This window comes from Leiobunum rupestre, chromosome 11, assembly GCF_980474605.1.
Source record: "Leiobunum rupestre chromosome 11, qqLeiRupe1.1.hap1, whole genome shotgun sequence".
Classification (NCBI taxonomy): domain Eukaryota; kingdom Metazoa; phylum Arthropoda; class Arachnida; order Opiliones; family Sclerosomatidae; genus Leiobunum; species Leiobunum rupestre.
This window is the reverse complement of record NC_143394.1, coordinates 8,974,743-8,993,654: the sequence shown is the minus strand read 5'-3', so window position 1 is coordinate 8,993,654 and position 18,912 is coordinate 8,974,743. Positions and strand designations below refer to the sequence as shown.

Sequence of the window (18,912 nt, the reverse complement as noted above, 5' to 3'; positions counted from 1 at the left end):
TCGGCTTAACCGTAATTCCCGAAATTACCAAATAGCGATAATTATTTCAAGAAGGGGGCAGCAGATGGCACCAGCCTTATTCATTATATCAGCTTTTAATCAAATAAATTTCTGTAGAAAACTAAAAAATCGACAAATAGCCGTAAATACTCGTTTATTTCCCTTCTTACTTGCTTGCATTTCGACTGCTCCAATTTCAAGGACAGCGCAAAAAGTTTCGAGCCCATGATGTCGTACAGTTCACCGGGATTTTAACTTAATAAACCAAACCGTTTTATTAGTCAATATATTAATCCAAGAATAATGTCAATTCGTCATTTAACTCTTTGTATTTTTAAGCGGCGTCATTTGATAAAACAAGATATAATTTTAATAAACAATTGAACATTTTTTTATTTATTTCTACTTATGAGCACCCCGAGTGTTTATTATTTTATTTATGAGCAGCCACTTTTATTACTATCAAATCAATTTTTTTAATGAAAAGGTTTTAAGAGCGCTTCTATTTTGAATTTCATATTTCAAAATGTACAAAGAAAATCAGAAACCATTAAATTTCATGACTAGACAACTTTGAGGCGTTGGAGTATGATTGGAAAGTACGTGACCTCACCCTTACAATTTAATTTTTTTAATAACAGCTTCAGAAATCCTATAACAGTCGCCAGCCAGATTTCACGCCAGTACTGATGAGTTCCCAATAGAACGAAACCGGTCTACCGTTGGAATTTCTGGCTATTTTATTTAGTTTTTATGTCGTTTATTACTCGAAGATCTATTTGATCCGAGATTCGCGTCTTTTTGTTTGCTCGAAGACCTATTGGTACGAGTTATTAGTAAGTTTTTTTAATTTCTTCAAATATGTTTAGGGTTTAGCTATATTATCCCTTTTAATTATGGACTAATCTACTTTTTCGAGTATTTTACCATCATAAATCCTTTGGTGAGCGGACTCAAACTAATGAAGTTTTTGTACGTTCAGAGTAAGCGGACCATTTTATTTTTTTCGAACAAAGTCCCAACAATTTAATTAATTTGGTGATTTTCTGTTAAGAATGGAAGATGGCACGCAGTTACATATAATACTTGAAAAACTTTGGGTAAATTGAAGCTTAGATTTGGTGATTTTAGTGCTTCCAACGGCCATTTTGAAATTTCAATTAAATCAAAACCTCAAATAAAACACCGGATGCGGTTAGCTAAACACTTATCTAACTAATGAGTGACGTAGACAAGTTTGAAGAGACAGCACTACCACCCAAAGAGACATTTTTCAACACCCTCACTGGCGAACATTTAACGGATGAGAGTTACGAAAATGTCCGCCAAGTGTGGAACATTTTTAACATACAAAATCTAGTTATTATTTATAGCCCTATTCTATTATTACTAAATGTAATAGTGGTAGTGATAAAATTCTTCAACAGTTGAACTACACGATTTGTACGTGCAGGCGGATACCCTCCAACTCGCTGACGTTTTCGAGAGTTTCCGCGCTATGTGTGTAGAATACTACGGCCTAGATTGCGCGCACGCTTACACGGGACCTGGGTTTGCCTGGGAGTCAGCCCTCCACACGACCAAAGTGAAGATGGAGCTACTACTCGATATTGACATGCACTTGTTTATTGAACGTGGCATTCGGGGAGGAGTTTCAATGATTAGTGACCGCTACGCCGAAGCCAATAACCCGTACATCCCCGAAAGCTACGACCTCAATAAAGAGTGTAATTACATCATGTACCTCGACAAAAATAATCTCTACGGGTTCGCCATGGTCGTTACTTACCCACGAGTAGGTTCGCTTGGGTTCCTGTCCTCGACTACACCCATAAACATGTGCTTACTTTATCGCACGAGTCTCCCTACGACTTCATTTTGGAAGTCGACTTGGAATTCCCCGTTGAGTTGCATCATGAACACAACCGCTACCCCCTCGCACCCGAATCTCAAAGAATAACTGTGAATCAATTTTTTTCCTATTACAAACTGATGCTTCAAAGATTAAACCTCCCCGTAAAAGACACTCCGCCTAAGCTCGTCCCTAATCTCAATAACAAAGAGCGATACGTAGTTCACTATCGTAATTTAAAATACTACGTATCGAAGGGACTTCTCACGAAACTTCACAGATCAATCTCCCTGGCTTCGCCCAATCATAAATTTCAATACCGAAAAGAGGAAACTTGCCAAAAAAAGTTTTGAAAAAGATTTTTTCAAACTTTTAAACAACTCCTGTTTTGGTACGTTATTAATCAAAGTAAATGAAAAAAGTAGATTATTTTTTTTACCAACAGTATTTATTGTGAGAAATAAATTCTTTTGGTTTAATAAATGTAATTTAGTTTATACGCAAGTAGCCACGTATACAAATTATTGGAATAATAAGTACTAATCTCATTTCGTTTCAATAATAGGTAAAACAATGGAGATTTTGAGAAATCGGATAGATTTCCATCTCGTACAAACACCTGAGCGGGCTATTAAGAAAGCGTCTTCTCCGGCATTTGAAAAATTCACGATTTTCCACAACGAACTCGTGGGTATTCATATGAAGAAGAAGTCACTTACTTTGAATAGACCAATTTACACCGGTTTCACCGTTTTGGATCTTTCGAAACTAACCATGTACGAGTTTCATTACGAGTACATGCGCAAGACCTACGGTGACAAGGTCCGATTACTTTTCACGGACACGGACAGCCTCGCGTACAATATACAAACGGAGGACGTTTACACGGACTTCGGAAATTCCTCCCACCTCTTCGATTTTTCCCACGAATCATCCTCTTTTCAATGACGTAAACAAAAAAGTCATTGGAAAGATGAAATGGATGGGATCCCTATACGGGAGTTCATTGGGCTCTGCACCAAAATGTATTCCATCCTTTCGGAAAGGGGGGAGAAAAAAACCGCGAAAGGCGTCTGTAAGCGAGTAGTGGAAAAGGATATCCGACACTCGAATTACCGCGACTGCCTCATGGCTACTCGAATTATGAGCAATTCTATGAAGCGGATCGTCAATCAGCTATTTACCGTCTCCCAAAACAAAATGTCTCTTAATCCATGCGATAATAAAAGGTATATTTTGGGGGACGGCATTTGAACCCTATCGCATGGTCATTACTGTATCGATATTTTAAATCGCCAATGAGCCTTTTCTCTAATTTATGCACGCATGCGCATAAGCACCATTGGGGCGTAAATTGTTCTGTCGTCTGCTCTAAAAACATAGTTTATGTAGGGGAAGTCGTAGTATAGGTCACTATGGTTTGGCAATTAAAACCATCTTTAACCATTAAAGAATTGAAAATTATTTTCAAAGATAGAGGTATAGTGTTTAAATCTAACTGGAAAAAACTACAATATATAAATGCAATTGAAACCTACAATATTGAAAACACTTCAAATGGCGACCAAGGCACTGTGGGACTTCCCCGATCTCCTGTCAAAACTAGCAACAGTTGTTTAGAAAATATAGATAATAACGTACCTTTAACTTTCAAAACTAGTAACGAGGTTTACTTAGAAAGAAAACTAACTTTTAGTGCGTCAACATCTTTGCATCATGAATTTGGCATAAGAAAAAAACCAACACATTGCCTTTCTATAAAGTGCCTAATTTTTTGCCTGACCTTAATGAAATACCACCTACTGCCTGAATGTCTAATCTATCCATAATTCCCGAAGTTAACTTTTCACATATATTTAAATATTTTGTACATGATAAAATTAACGATGGTGGACAAAGAAAAGATTATCGCGGTATGGAACGTGCTATCGCCCACAAACAAGCTGGTGATATTCATTCTAAACTTCTTGCTGCTGAAGTAAGTTCAACTATATTTCATAATTAAGTAGTGTTGCTGATATAAAGGTGTATTTTTTATATAGATTACAGACACTTTGTATTACGTGAAGTCAAAATGTTTCGCTTCTCAAAAGCGTCTGGACTATAATGTAATTTTCTGTTTAAAAAGGGATGGAAAGGTGTGTAGTGGTGGTTGTGAATGCGCTCGTGGGTGAGTTTTTAATTATTTTATTAATCTAATGAAAATTTTCACTTTATAAATTGATTTTTACTATTTTTTTTAGTTTATCAGGATCGTGTAGCCATATAGGGGCGCTACTAGTATGCATAGAAGCTTTTGGTCGAGAACGTAATATTAGTGGAGATGACGCTTGTACCTCCAAACCATGTCTTTAAAATAGGCCTCGAGCACAAGATATTCAACCCAGTGTCTTGTTACCGAGTATGTTCAAGAGACCTAAGATTGAAGGTAAATGATTTATGATAATGACTGTTGTTATATTGTTGTACCCCCTTCACTTGAGGCAATTAAAACTTAAGTCAGTGGTGGACTGGGTCTAATATTATTGGTTACCAGGAGACAAAGTGTCTCAGCCTTAAGAGCTATAACACTATTATGTTTATGGGGCCCACTTCATGAAAGGTTCATGGGGCCCACCTGCCATCGGGCAGGTTCATTTTATGGGCAGTCCGCCACTGACTTAAGTAATATAAGTCTGAGTGAAAAGGGCAGGTGCGCCCACAGACCATTTTCTTATGGCATTTTCTAAAATTATTTTTACAATGATGTGGCACTTTATCATTGTGTTTTTATCGTCCATTTTGAGTGAGGTGTTACTAACAAAAATTTAAGTCTTTCTCTACAGTAATTAGTATCATGAGTATGACATATTTTAAATAAATTTTAAACTTAACTAAAAAGCAAACCAAAAATTAAGAGGGGGCAAACTCCGATCTTAGGGGGCAAAGGGGGCAAGACTGTATAACGTGGGGCAGTTGCCCCTTTACACCCCCCTGTGGGCGCCCATGGAAAAGGGTAAAATTGTACATTTGTAAATGTTCTTTGTGATTTGAATATTCCATCCCTAAAAACGTGTTAGATGAAGTTGTTATTCACGAGGCTGAAAATATGAGGTTTCAATATGATCCGAGAAGTATTTCTGATAGAATTGACTGCCCTATTCGGCAAGCAAAGGCGGTAGAAGAGTTGGTTAAATTATTTTCCGAGACTGGATTAAGACGGTTTTGGAATATATCTGATTTTAATGCTGTCCCTGAAGTCCCTATAGAAGTTGAAATTTCTCAAGATTTAAATCTAAATTTCACAATCAAGCAACCAGTAGAGATGCGCAATCCTGTTGACGAAATGAATTAACCTTTAATTACATCTATAAAAGAGGAATTACACGAAGAAGCCAAGAAACTAATTAAATTAATTTGTGCAGAGCCAAGAAATATTTCACAAGAGGAGTCATATGAGTATGTTGAAAAACAGAAAATTTCTATGAAGTTGGCCAAATTTATTGAAGAGAAAACTAGAAGGCAATCTAAGTGCGAAATGTGGGTTAATATGAGGAGAGGCAGATTAACCAGCTCCTATTTTGGATTAATTGCTAAATCTCAATGCAAAAATGCTCCTAAATCAATTAGTGAAAAAGTAATATACCCATCCAAACTGGAAAACTATGCAAATTTACCCAAGGCTATTCAAAGAGGGGGAGATCTCGAACCACTGGCTATTGAACGATACATTGATGTCACAGGATTTACAGTAAAGAAGGCAGGTCTATCCTTACACACTAAGTACAGTTTCCTTGGATCTTCCTCCGATGGATTAATAACTGATCCATCTGAATTTTGCAAAGGTGTACTCGAAGTCAAAGTACCATCATCATTAAATGGAAATGACATTAGCAATATGGATGTCACAGAAATTTAGACCAAATATAAAGGATTTTATGTAGAAAACAAAATTGATATACTGCAATTAAATCGCAATTCTACATACTACTATCAAGTATTAGGTGAAATGGCTATCAAAAATTTGCCTTGGGCAGATTTTGTCATTTTCACTGGTACCAAAGAGCGTAGTATGGTGTACATTGAGAGAATACGATTTGACCAGCAGAAATGGTTAGAGTTAGAAGAAAAATTAGTCACTTTTTATAAGAAGTACATAGTTCCTCATATTTTAAAATAAGCTTAATGTGAAAAATGAAGTTCCTATTTTTGAAACTAGTACAATTTTTTAATTTTTCTAATGGTAAAAAGGTATGTTACATATATTTCAATAACACTTGTGAAACAATTAGTCACTTAACGGCCAAAGCGAGAAGCTCAAACTGATGGATTTTGGTTTGCTAAGCAGACGAATTGATTTGTTAAGAAAATCGAAAAGTTTGTTTAGCGGACGAAAACCCAGCAATTTGAGGCTCTATATAAACAAAAGGCTAACTGTGATGAAAAATTAATACTTTTATACAAATTTGTTTTAAATGAACTTAAGTGGTACGTGAATAACATTAAATTTACGAATACTATAACATGGTGCTAAATAATTTGAAAATTAAAATTCACACAAGTTTTTACTTTTAAAAGCAAATCATTTTTTATTAGGTATCATAGGTTTGTTTATATTTGTCAGGAGAGCACATACGTTGAAAATTTGTCCTATTAGTTTAATTTGAGTTATAGGGAAAACTCCATCTAAAATGTGAACGTTTCTAATTCGTCCTATAGATCTTTCAATATGAATTCGAAGCTCTGCGATTCTTCTATTTTCTATGACCTCTTCTTCTGTAAATTGCTCTCGGTTTACCTTTTTCACTGGGGGTATGTTTAATTTAAGGCCTTTTTCTTCAACCTTTTTTTCTATTAGAAAACCTTTGTCCGCCATAATATTATCATTTTCATTCAACAAGTCCAAAATACCACTTTTATCAAAAATAAACTTGTCTGATGCACGACCACCCCATGGTTCAGAAATAAACGATATCACGCCACCGGGAGTTATACCAATAAGAATCTTCGCGGTATTGTGATGTTTGCACGAAGAAAATGTTATATTTTGGGTTAACATATTAGATGACCTCTCTATAAAGACCTCTGTGCAGTCCAATAAAATTCTCGTATCAGGGTATTTCTTGATCTTTTCAGGCATATACATTTGCACAAGTTCCTTATTTGGGAAAGGACACAAAACTGAAAGTTCTTTATCCAGTAAACATATCCAGGTTGTGAATATTTCGGAAAACATGGAAATGGTAAAATCAAACCGATCTGCAACATCCGGAACTAACAAACCTAGTTTCAATCGCATTAAAACTGCAAAGAACTCGTTGATCAGTGTGAGCTTTCTAAATCTCACATTTTTTCTTTCACTCTGGCTATTTGAAGCTCGATAATAGGTCATACGGCTTGCTTTATCCTTAAGATAACTAAATACCAAAAAAAATTAGAAGCACAACCATAAAAATTGTAATTATTTTCTATTCTTACTTGAATAACCACATAAAAACTGGAAATGTTGGTAGCCCAGTGTAAAATCTGGTTACATTGTCATCGTGTTGGATTTTTTCTACAGACCAAGTCTTTTGCTCAATAATATCCTCAAATTGCTTTAATTTTTCTTTCAGTAACATGTTTTCATACAGCAGAGGGTCAGTAATTGTTTGAGTACTGATACCTTAAAATTGTTATGTAAATTAGAGTAAAATAGAAGCTTAACGAACAACCTCAAAAATATTACTTTTATATGACTTCTTTGTTGAAGGTACTTCAGTAGCTCTGTTTACGTTACCAACATCATAATCATGAAATGTTAAAGAATTTTTAAGAGAATCTGAAAGCCAATTTTTTTCACGTAATTCAACCTCAGTTTTTCTCTGAAAAACCATACAATATTAATTTCTAGTAATAATAACATTGTGCATGTAGTATACCTTCTTCGCATTTCTATCCTTAAATCTGTCTTCTCGAGCTATTGCAAAAATGGGTTTTTCAACCTCTTCTACTTGAATATTATTGAAAACTTCAGAGTTTTTTGGCAAATCTTTTGAAACATGTACAGTGGGTATCATGTGTACCGTTGGAACAAAATCAACGTCATCTTTCTCCCAGCTTGGGTAACCACTTAAGAAATTTATACTACACACTTTATCTTCTTTTGAAGCCTTCCCATTTTTTCTGTTTATTATTCTTTGCCATAGCTTACGCCTTTTTACTGGAATTCTATGAAATTTTATACCATCACTAACTTTAGCACCGTTTAAGGACCTATTGGTATTCTTGCATCCAGCAACACAACACTTAGGCATTGTATAGACCTGTAATTATAAAATTTATAACTATTCAACAGTTTAAAAATGAAAAATATTTAAAAACTTACCTTAAAAATGTTTCAATGTTCTTTAGAAACAAATCGAGAGGACATACGCTTTGAAAATCAGTTGTTTACTATGACAGACCCTTAACTGAGAGTACGAAGTCCGCCCCAGCTCGCTATTTGCGCAGGCCCGACTGTCTTGCCCCCCGCTTTTTACCCCTTTATGCGAAAAGGCTCATAGTTCAGTCTTCTATTGTATTTCTATTAAAAATATATTTTGAACTTAAAGCGTAATGTAAATAAAATGAAACTATCTTTATTAAATGATATTTTTAATTTAACGTAAAAATGTAACTAACTTTTTAAATTTTTTCTTTGATGTAATGTAGACTGTGGAGATCACCAAAGAAACAAAATGTAACTTAAAGAAGTTTTACTAAGTTATTGAAAATTTATTGAATGCCTTGAATACATAAATTCTTTTATCATTTTATTATTTACATTTTTATTTTTAGAAAATATAGTCACAATATCGAACATTTTTACATCCCTTGAAGTTGTTAAGAGTTAAATGTCACAGTTTTACTATTTCTTTCGACCAGGTCATTAAAGCGAAACATATCTGGGGGGTTACCGTAGGAGTCGAACATCTCGGTATTTGTATTAATCTTCGAGAAATACAAAACTATCCAGTGCTGACCATCGTCATTCGACGTATCCGTGTTCACGATATACAGAGATGGAAACGTCGTCACGAACTTTGGTAGTTGGTCCGCGGCGAATACACCTCGAAATACGTCTCTGGTGAAATTATCTTTCTCCAAAATTCTCGTTAGCTGCATTGTGTCCATTCTAGTCGAAGATTACCGTTCGGTTCTTATCAATTTCAATCAAACTCTGGAATTCCGCGTAAACAATTACTGCAATCGTTTCGGGTAACGCGGAAGCGAATTTCATTTCCAGCCTCAAATTTCCGTTTTTAACAAGATGAAAATGAGAGGCGGTCAAATCGTAGACGAAAAGGCTATTTCCACCGGCGTAATCTTCGCGACTTATTTGGTTTCCCTCGTCAATGTTCCACTGACCCGTTTTAAGAAATAAATTGGTGTACGCTTGGATGTAGCTACGCTCCGCGAAGTTAGGTGTTAGGGCTTTATGTGGTACGCTACTGCCGTCGACGAACAAACCAATGTGGTTTAAATTGAAATGCTGGAAATTATATGGCGACGATTTAAGTTCACCCAGAAACGCGTTTTGCTCAACCATCCCGATTACGACTTTATTCGGAATTTGTCCTGTAAATAAATGATCTTGAACGACGCTCATGTTGCCTCTCGGAATCGAAAACGACATCACTTCCGTGCGGGAAATTGGGTACTTCGCTCTCGACATTTGTAACACTTTGGCGTGTGATAGTGGGATTTCGGGAATTAACTTGACTTTCCTCAAATACAACGAAGCTGATTTAATGTCCAATTTACATTTTACGTCAGAGTGTAAACAAAACTCGGTATTTGATTTCCCAAAAACAAATTTTCAATCCACCAAGTTCAAAAGGAAGCGCGGCTGTTGACAAATATCTAAATGAAGAGCGCCGATCATATCTATAGTTCCCTTTTGAGCGAAGTTGGCTCTTTGTAAGAAACCTTTATTGTTCACGAAATCGTTGAACTCGTACGTCGTGTCGCGATAGAATAGGACGCTGGTAAGATGACTCGTTTTAGCAGAGTCTCCAAAAGTTAACATAGTTTGAATCATACTTTTGTACGGGTAATTCTGAGCGGAAGGAGTAACTGATTTTTCGTTTACAAATAAGTGGACTTCGGGAAATAGACTGTGCAAAACCAAATTGATGGGGGCTACATTATTCGCCGGCTTTAGGGTAAGATCCATTTTCCATTTTCACATCCACCTGAACGTGAAGGAGAGTTTGTGATAGGTCGATGTACGCTTCGGAATTCCCACTAATGCAAAACGTTAACGGTGAATTGTTGCTAATGCTGGAAATGTGGTGGTATTCGACCCATTCGCCACCGATAATTCCCGTTTGCGTTAACGGAACTTCGAAAAGATCCCATTCGGAATTCACGCAACCACTAGAGTTCAGATGTATCAACGCCATTCTAAAACTTTATTCAAATATATCGGAGTAAGAACGGCACGATGCTTTCTTCTTCTTGGTTTTAGCTCGAGTGACTTTGCGCGATGCTCTACGCCTCTTTTTAATTCCAGATCCCGTCATTTGCGTAACGGCTTCCGCGGCTGATAACAATGTCTCTTTACCAGCGCTCTTAGATCTCTTCGCTAGCGATGATTTAATTGGGATACCGCTAGCGACGTCAGACACGACTTTCGCTCCAGTATCGATAAATTTTCTTCCTAGAAACTGGGCACCGCGCTTCAAAAGCGGCATGGCACGACGAAATACCGAAGCGAGTGTGTTACCCAAACCATAGTCTCTCTGGACACCCACGCCACGATACACGGGGATTTATCCGTATCCAGCCTAATTTAAATAGTACCTCTCGTAATCGCTTACGGAGGAAATGTATTGCGGACGTCTCTTGATGTTCGTCATTCGTTACTTTTCATTAAACTGAGGACTACTTGTTCCCGACACTCGCTATTATAGAGTGAGCCTGGCCCTCCGTGGTCTAAAATGTAGAGTAACGTGCACCTTTCCACGTTCAAATTGCACGGGGTTCCGCAAGTCGTCCATAAGATTAATTTCGATAGTTTGTATGTTGGAAGAAGCGGCGGGTAGGTAATGTGGACGAGAAAATTCAGTATTCACAGTTTCCCCGTCTTTTCCTTTCACGTTAATAATTCTTAAAAGAGGGACGTTACTGTCCCCCACGATTGTATTTTCAACGATGTCAGAATAGAAAAACAATGAATGTAATCCTACGTCCATATCTACGGTATAAGGGGCTAACGAAGATTTTCTAATTTCAAATTCACCTTCTTGCTTAAGAGAAAATCCCAACATCATCGCTATATCGGGAGGGATTATACAGTAAAAACCCTTAGTTATATCAACCTCAACTCGTTTCAGATTTTTATGGTATTTGAACTCGACCCTTTTATTCTCAAATTTTAACATTTCAAGTAAATCTTCGATAGAAGAGAAATTTGCTCTAGGTATATACCTAAAATCTTCGAGTTTGATATCATCCGAACCAACTCGCACTACCCGTTCTTCTTTGATATTATTCCACGTTCTAGGATAACTTATTTCGGCTAAACCTACTTCGTAAGGTCCATTCAGCTGAACATTCTCCGGAAGGTAAGCTCTGAATTTGCTCAGAGTATTACCCGGAAAGTAATTTAGCGAAGAATCGGATGGTAGAGTGATATAGAAACTCATTCTAAGTCTACTTCTTGAACCCAACTATCAAATTGCGGTATGTACCCCTTCCAGCGTACGAGTAACTCGACTGAATGATCAGATTTCCATCGCCTTCAATTTTGAACGCGCAAGTGTCAAGATCTTTCCCCACCTTTTGTACTTCTTCTTTCTAAAAAATTCCTAAAATGGGCTCCGAATCTAGCGCCTTCAGTTTATATACAGGCGGTTGTCTCGGTATCTGCTTAATCACTCGAAATAATTCTTCAGAATAATTCGGGAGATATCCTTTTTCGAATAGTCCCTTGTTTTTGCTTATTCTGACAATGTCTCCAATTTCGAAGTCGTACTTTATCGGAGGACTAAAGTCTATATCTCCGTACAAATTTTTCCAAGTTATTTTCGAATTTTCGGGATTTACATTTAATTGCTCGGTGATAACTGTTATTATAGGCGCTAACTAATAGAGGTCCTGGAACGGTTAATCATTATCCATGATTAAATTGATTTTTTCGGGAAAAAAATGTAAACAAAGAAATTTACCGGTTAATATTTCGGAAAATGATTAAACAACATGTATTATTCGGAAAATTTGAGCTTTTTATCGAAAAAAACGTCGTTTTTCCGATTAATTTTACAAATTTATCAAAAAATTAATCGTATAATACAGAAATATAAATTACTTGATCAAAACGTTTTACGAATAATTTTGAGAGCTCTATCTATTGAATAAAAGTTAACCATCCCCGACCTCTACTAACTAATTCTTGAAGCGCGTCAACGTACTTATAAGTATTTTCCCTGTGAAATATCGATTGATTCTCGATTTAAACGATCGAATAAACCGCTCAACGATGGTGGCTTTCACTTCAGAGTTCGTCGCGAAAAATTCTATTTCGCCGGAATTTATTTCGGATTGAACGGCTTTACAAACAAACTCATTCACGCGGTCACTCTGCATTCGCTTTGGTTTCCTTTCACCATCTAATATCTTTTTTAGAGCGTTCACTATAGTATCTCCTTTCTTATTTTTCACCGGTTCGACGTAAGCGTACTTACTAAAAATATCAATCCACGCGAGAATATAGCGCTACCCATTGTTTAGCCTGGAAAGTTTCTGGAGGTCAATGAGGTCGGCTTGCCATTGATCGTCAATGCCGTACACTATCGTTTTATTTCTTTTGTATCGCCACTTTGCATTTTTATGTAGAGTATAGGTATCTTGGTTTTGTAAAAATTCCCTCACATTTTTCAACGTAACTTTGATACCCTTTTCTCGAGCGGAACGATATAGTCCTCGAACGCCAACGTACCCGCCAGAGTCCGCTACGTCGTAATAGATCTTTTCTAGCTTATCCGTAATTAGTGTAATTTCCATGTGTGGGTGTCGTGTAGTACAATATTAAGAAATCGAATAATTCGACTATTACAAAAATTAATATAATTAAAACGACGGTTAATAGTTTTGGATTTTTCGAAAATGATATAGTTAATGTGGATACGATAGTTTCAGCTACAACTTCCGTGCAACCATCCATTCTGAGATATGGGATTGAACTAAATAACAGCAACTGGTGGTTAAATGTTTTATTGGTAAATACATTCAAATCGTCACCCACTGATTTGGTCTAGGTGGTGACGTGTTGAAAGATAACGATTTTAAAGAACTTATTCTAGTAGGATTCTTGATATATTTTTTTGGTACATTATTGTTTTTCAATACTTCGTAGAAGTTCTTGAATCCCGTAGGGTCGGAATTTGACTTGGTTTTTCTAACCGCGTCGTAAATTAAATCCAGAAACGACTCGTCCTCCAAATGTCATTTCACCGAGTTCGTTCCACGAAATAAAACGTAATGTCCAATTGTACAACGATATCGCGTCGGTATGCATACTTGACGGAATAGACGTCGCAATTTCTTCGTACCACGTTTTGTTTTTAACAGTCTGTTGTTTTTCAACTGGTTTGCGATTAGATATTATGTGTCGCTGCAAAGTTTGATTATAGAACGTTAATTTTTCGGATTCGGTCATATTGGGATCGTCGAGGATCGTTTTCATTTCTTTATCCAAGGATGGTATTTCACTGGGAACATCTTCGGGAGTAGCATTCTTCATTCGACGTAAAGCTTCTTCAGACACTAAAATCATTTTTCGGGCCATTTATTTATTAATGGCGCGGCTTATCGCAGCGCCGGCGACTGAGCTAACGATTGAAAGATGTGGAGCTAACAAAAACGGGAGAAATCCACCCTTCTGAAAGATAATCCGTTTTCTTTTAGCGAGAGGAATTTTTGCGCAAAGATGATGTAAGGCTTTACGATGTTTCTTCAATCGACTCTTTTGTCCATCTGTTAACTGAATGTCCCCGCGTAGTACATTTATACAACATTCGACCAGCGCTAAGATAGCGTCGCGATTCGCTAGATTAATAATAGCTTTTCTCTGTTTCACATTACACGTGCTCCAATATTTTAAAAAATCCAAGTTTTTACAAACACGTTTTAGTCATTTTGATTTTATTTCGGGATGAAAATCGTGGCTTCTTCTCCCGGTATGATCCCCGTTCGCAGCCGATATTCATCTGCGGTATTTGTTTTCAAGTCGATGAAAAAATAACCGTATGGTTTCACCACGGCTTGATGAAACGCGTCAACATCGAATTTGGTATTAGCCGGTTAAATTTGTTTAGCGATATTTAGCACGCCGGAAACGTCTCTAGCCGAACGGAAAATGACGAGGTACTGTGAATTCAAAATGAGAGTTCTAACTTCTTTCCCGTGATAAAACAAATTTTGCATTAAAATCAGTATGGACGTGTTACGATGATGCGAACCTCGTATAAATAAATTTGTGACGTCTTTGTTATTCGCTATTTCACATAAGAGATCATCGAGAATTACAAAATTTCTAATCGTCGGATTTAAATTGTTTGGGTCTAATAAACGATCGTGAAACTCTACGGTAGGATTATGCTCCAATACCGAATTAAATAATTTCTCTTGGTACTCAGTATAACACCAAACTATTCTTTGAGGTGGAGGAGCAATGCACGACTCATTATGTTTAATTAATTTAGCGAGGAAGTGGGACTTTCCACATTGCTTGGGCCCAGCGACGAGCCCGGTGAACGGATGTTTCATTACTGGTTCCATGTCTCTAAATGAGCTACAAAATAAAGAGCCCAGTTTTTAATACTCAAGTTTTTTATTGACAAATTCAAAAGTCTTCAGTTTTATACAACATTTTTTTAGCATTGCACATTATGAAAGTCAATATAGTATCGCGAAAGTCCTCGCTTAAAAACGTGTCAAGTTTTAAAGTGATTTCGGAATAACTAATTCTATCCATCGCGTCAAACAAATGTATATCTAAACATCAGACAATCGTGCTGCCTTTGTGAGGGATGATCAATTTTGCAACCTTCGCATTGCTTATTCACGTAGTCTGTAATCGCGGTCAGAACGGCTCCTTTAATATCATTGAAGACGCGTTTTACTTCATTGTGATACGTCATCACTTCGTCGTATTTATCCATCAACGTCTTCCAGGGGTAATGCGTGAAAGTAAAGCCCTGTTTGGTTAAGATGCGCTTTCCGTAGTTGGTCCCAGTTCCGAGGATTATTTCTCTCACGTCCACTACCTTCCGCGTTTGGAAAATGCATAGCTCGACTCGTCTCGTTTCTGATCCTTCAAAGAACCACGTAGAATTTGGGATCGAATCGTCTTCCAAGAACGTAGTAATTTGACCGCTCGCTCTCCGTAGTTGCTTGAACTGGCTTTCCGTCAACTCAATTCCAACACTACCATCCAAAGTACCGACGTGAATATGACAGTCTGGGATTACCGATACCCCTTTCGTAGTAGAAATATGGAAAACCTTACCGACGTTCCTACAAGGGGTATCGAAATCGTTAGAAATAACTTAAATTAATTTAATGTGGAAAGGTTTATACTTACATCTTCTGAGTATTCGAATTCTAAGGTGTAAGAGACTCAGGGATCCTAATTCCGAATGATATATTGGAGGAACAACTCACTTTTATATGGTAAACTTTGTTAAACTTTGTACCACGCCGTAAATAATTAGGATTATACCACCATGTTCGAAACAGCAGATTAAGCAGGCTTTGTAAATTAAGGGTATATCCACGCAATACATGTTTAAACAATTCACGGTCAATATTCAAATCCTCATCTCCATGTATTTTCTATGAGATACGGTACTCACAGTTCTCTCGCAGTACAATTACGACCAGTGAACGCATCAAATACCGTCAATATAATTCCCCATGTTAATTCTATGCGGCATGGTGCTCGTGAGATACCGTTAACAAATACTTCATGTTAGTTCTATGGGGATTTACGGTCGGCGAACGCGTCGATGTTGAGCCGGTCCTTTTATTCTATACACCGTCAAATAGTGCCCCATGTTATTTCTATGAGGCACGGTGCCGGTGTCCCGGTGGCTCATTAGTTGCCTCAAACGCGTCGATGTTGAACCGGTACTTTTTTTTCTAGACAACGTCCAATAGTGCCCCTTGTTATTTCTATGAGCCACGGTGCCCGGTGTCCCGGTGCCTCATTAGGTGCCTCATAGAGCGTTCTCTCATTTATAACACTACTTTAGTTGACACGCAATTTTGTCAAAAATAAGACTTAAGTAATTTAACCACACAAACTGACTATATCTTTAAGCTTCACAGACAAGCAAACACGCTATGAACCTCCCACGAATGCTTGAACCCCTTTCAAAACTAGACCAATATACATTTGTGCACTATTTATTAATTATTGAAAATCATGACAAATAAATTATTAGTTAATACCTTGAAACATACACGTAATAGCTGATTATTATAAATATAAAAATATTTTAAAATTTTAATTTAATTTAGTTAGTTTTTAATATTCCGTTATTTAACAAAACTATTTTATTCTAGCTATAGTGCTAAACATGAATATTGGAAAATCTCAAAAATGTAACTCGGGTTATTGAGTGCAATTGAATAAATAAATAAATAGTGATTAACAGAATAAATTATTCAATAATAATTATTGACTATAAAAAAATCAGATCAGACAAAGAATAAAATTCAAGCAGAAAAACATTTTAAAATTAAAATACAATTTCGCGCTTTAGAAGTTTGAACTACAACGTCTAGTGTCACGTGATCCTTCACGAGTATAGTGTGGTGAAGGAGCGGTTAGAACTCTGACCTCGCAGTAAGAGGAGCCGGGTTTGATCCAACTTGTGGCACTGGGTGAACTCGGGACTAATCCTTCTGGGTTAAGTTGGTAAATAGATTCACTAGTATTGGTTAATTACGTATTTAATTTCGTCATGAACCCAGGTTTATCAAATATTTCTAAAATGTTTCAAAATTCAATTGTAACTGTACATGTTTTCTTTAGCAGTCAAAGTTAAAACACGCTCCACTGATTTTAAAGAAATCAATTTCACGAACGTCTAGATACTCCTGTCGCTCAAACGTCGAGAGCTTAACCTCTCTAAAAGCTGTTTCTCAACAACATTCCACTTAATTAAGTGTATACAATATTAAATTTAAGCGAATGGCTACAAGAACTAGTAATTTATATACCACAAATTATATTGATCTCGATCTGTTATTCCATTCCGTGAATTGTTAGCCAAAGTGTCGCGGAAAAATCCAATAACCTGGTAAGGTAAAATCAAGAGGTACTCTTTGTTTAAAGGAATTTCGTATTGTATTTAAAAGCTTTCTTAATCTTACTTACTTATTAAAAAATATTATTAGAAATTTATTTTCTAGGAATTCGAATATTAATGAATAATTCTAAAACGAACCCTTCAAGGATTGTTTGGTTATCTTTTCATAAAAGTTAAATAAAATAATTAGGCAAATTCTAACGTGAATGAATTTTCCAAGAAGCACACTTCAGCAATTTCCAAACAAGTAATGTTCTCTACCGTGTCCTACGCTCCTTTTTATCGCGAAGCCGTGAATCGTGTAGTTGACACGCAGAGTTCCCTTTACCTTGAAGAGATGCTTCACGTTCGAGTTTAGTGATCTTTACTGACGTTCACTTTACGTAGAATGTAATAGAGACTGGGCGTTCACGTTGATGTTCGCGCAAACAGCTTAATTCAGGCAAACGTCTGGACTACTCTTAGTACGAAAGTACCTGTTTTCCCTTTAACCTGACATATTTGACACAGGTGCGGTTCATACAGGCTACATACGCAATTACTTCCAGGTAACGTATATTTGATACCGATGGCTTACGCGCCTACCTTATTAAATTTACGCCTAGTTAATGACATTAATCCATATAAAAAAACATGCGCTGTCATAAATCCAATTACACAACCTGCCTTACATAAATTAAATATTCGTAGAAGCTTTCCAATTCAAGCTCTCAGTTTAAAATAACCGAAATTTAGCAACAGATAATCAATCATTGAAATTATTGTGCAAAATTCCTTGTAATTAAAATAAAATATATAATGAAATAATAATAGTATTTAATACAATATCGTCATTTGAATTTTCATAATATTCCTTTAATTATAATTTAGGAAATAAAGATTTCTGTAGAAAATAGATTGAACAGCAGGCATCCTTTTCGAAAATCTACCTTTAAAAAGACTCTTAAGAAGTGACTGGAAATTGTCGGCTTATGTTTAAACCATGTACGAGAGTCAAACTATAAAATAACCTGTATTAATATTATGTATATATATATTTACCAACGATAACAAGGCATGGCAACTAAACTTTCTCTAGAAGAGATAATAGAAAAGATTTGACTGGTTAGGTCGGAGTCCGTAACCAAGAGGGATATGTGTCCGAATTTATAGCCCGGTGTACCGGTAAGATTTAAACCACACCACCGGATAGTTCATTGTCCCGACGTCCCTTATATAGCGGGCCCCTCGGATGACGCTAGCGGACTCCAACCTAATTGGCTGGAGAAGAAAGCTCGCCAAGAAATATTTGCGGACTCACTGTGGTGCAATAGTAAGCGTCACCGGTAACTTTACCCCGGTCTTAACCCATCGGGTCAGAGGTCGCCACTTTCGAAGAATTCCAAAGGTGGACGATGCGAGTGCGGATGAGTCATTCCTACCTTTCCCAGCAGCGTTGGCCCGAAACAACGAGATAACTCTCTGAAGTAAAAGGAAAGGCTGTTAGGGACAAAGCCTACATTTGCGGATGCAAATGCGGGCTTTACACTGTGAATGAGTTCAGGCACTTATCGGGGTGTCAAAAATGGTGACCAGTGGCGTATTTAGACTTTTGGCGGCCATAGGTGAAGAAAATATTAGCCCACTTTTAAACCAACAATAGTATAAAAATTAACCAGTATTAGGCATTGGTCAGATATGTATCCATTTTTGCTCACCAATCACTTTTAGTTCATTAGCCGAAGCTAAGCTTAGAAAAAT

The 18,912-nt window shown here is 36.7% G+C and overlaps 3 protein-coding genes across 3 annotated transcripts in view; all 3 read right to left on the bottom strand.

Annotated features, from left to right (window-relative positions):
• Positions 1–6,413: 6,413 nt before the first annotated feature.
• Positions 6,414–9,461, bottom strand: LOC149921278 (uncharacterized). Its single transcript, XM_090162145.1, has 5 exons — positions 9,003–9,461; positions 7,753–8,136; positions 7,560–7,695; positions 7,310–7,496; positions 6,414–7,248 (listed from the first exon to the last, which is right to left on the bottom strand). The coding sequence occupies exons 1-5, from the start codon at positions 9,459–9,461 to the stop codon at positions 6,414–6,416; spliced, it is 2,001 nt and encodes a 666-aa protein (XP_090018271.1).
• Positions 9,462–9,671: 210 nt separating this feature from the next.
• Positions 9,672–10,257, bottom strand: LOC149921277 (uncharacterized). The gene is made up of 2 exons (XM_090162144.1): positions 10,008–10,257; positions 9,672–9,928 (listed from the first exon to the last, which is right to left on the bottom strand). Exons 1-2 carry the CDS (start codon positions 10,255–10,257, stop codon positions 9,672–9,674), a joined length of 507 nt encoding a protein of 168 aa, XP_090018270.1.
• Positions 10,258–14,835: 4,578 nt separating this feature from the next.
• The window catches only part of LOC149921276 (sterile alpha motif domain-containing protein 3-like), a 59,982-nt gene continuing 55,905 nt past the window's right edge, over positions 14,836–18,912 (bottom strand). The window contains exons 10-11 of the mRNA XM_090162143.1: positions 15,441–15,460; positions 14,836–15,373 (exon numbers count right to left, since the gene is read on the bottom strand). Of these exons, the coding sequence (XP_090018269.1) occupies positions 14,836–15,373; positions 15,441–15,460 (558 nt within the window). The remainder of the gene's footprint in view (positions 15,374–15,440; positions 15,461–18,912) is intronic.

Coding starts and splice junctions, on each gene's coding strand:
- LOC149921277 (XM_090162144.1), bottom strand. CDS start 10,257: ATGGCGTTGATACATCTGAACTCTAGTGGTTGCGTGAATTCCGAATGG. Junction 9,929..10,007: donor TGGATCTTACCCTAAAGCCG/GCGAATAATGTA, acceptor ACGAAAAATCAG/TTACTCCTTCCGCTCAGAAT.
- LOC149921278 (XM_090162145.1), bottom strand. CDS start 9,461: ATGAGCGTCGTTCAAGATCATTTATTTACAGGACAAATTCCGAATAAA. Junction 8,137..9,002: donor AAATTGATAAGAACCGAACG/GTAATCTTCGAC, acceptor TTATAATTACAG/GTCTATACAATGCCTAAGTG. Junction 7,696..7,752: donor AGGATAGAAATGCGAAGAAG/GTATACTACATG, acceptor ATGGTTTTTCAG/AGAAAAACTGAGGTTGAATT.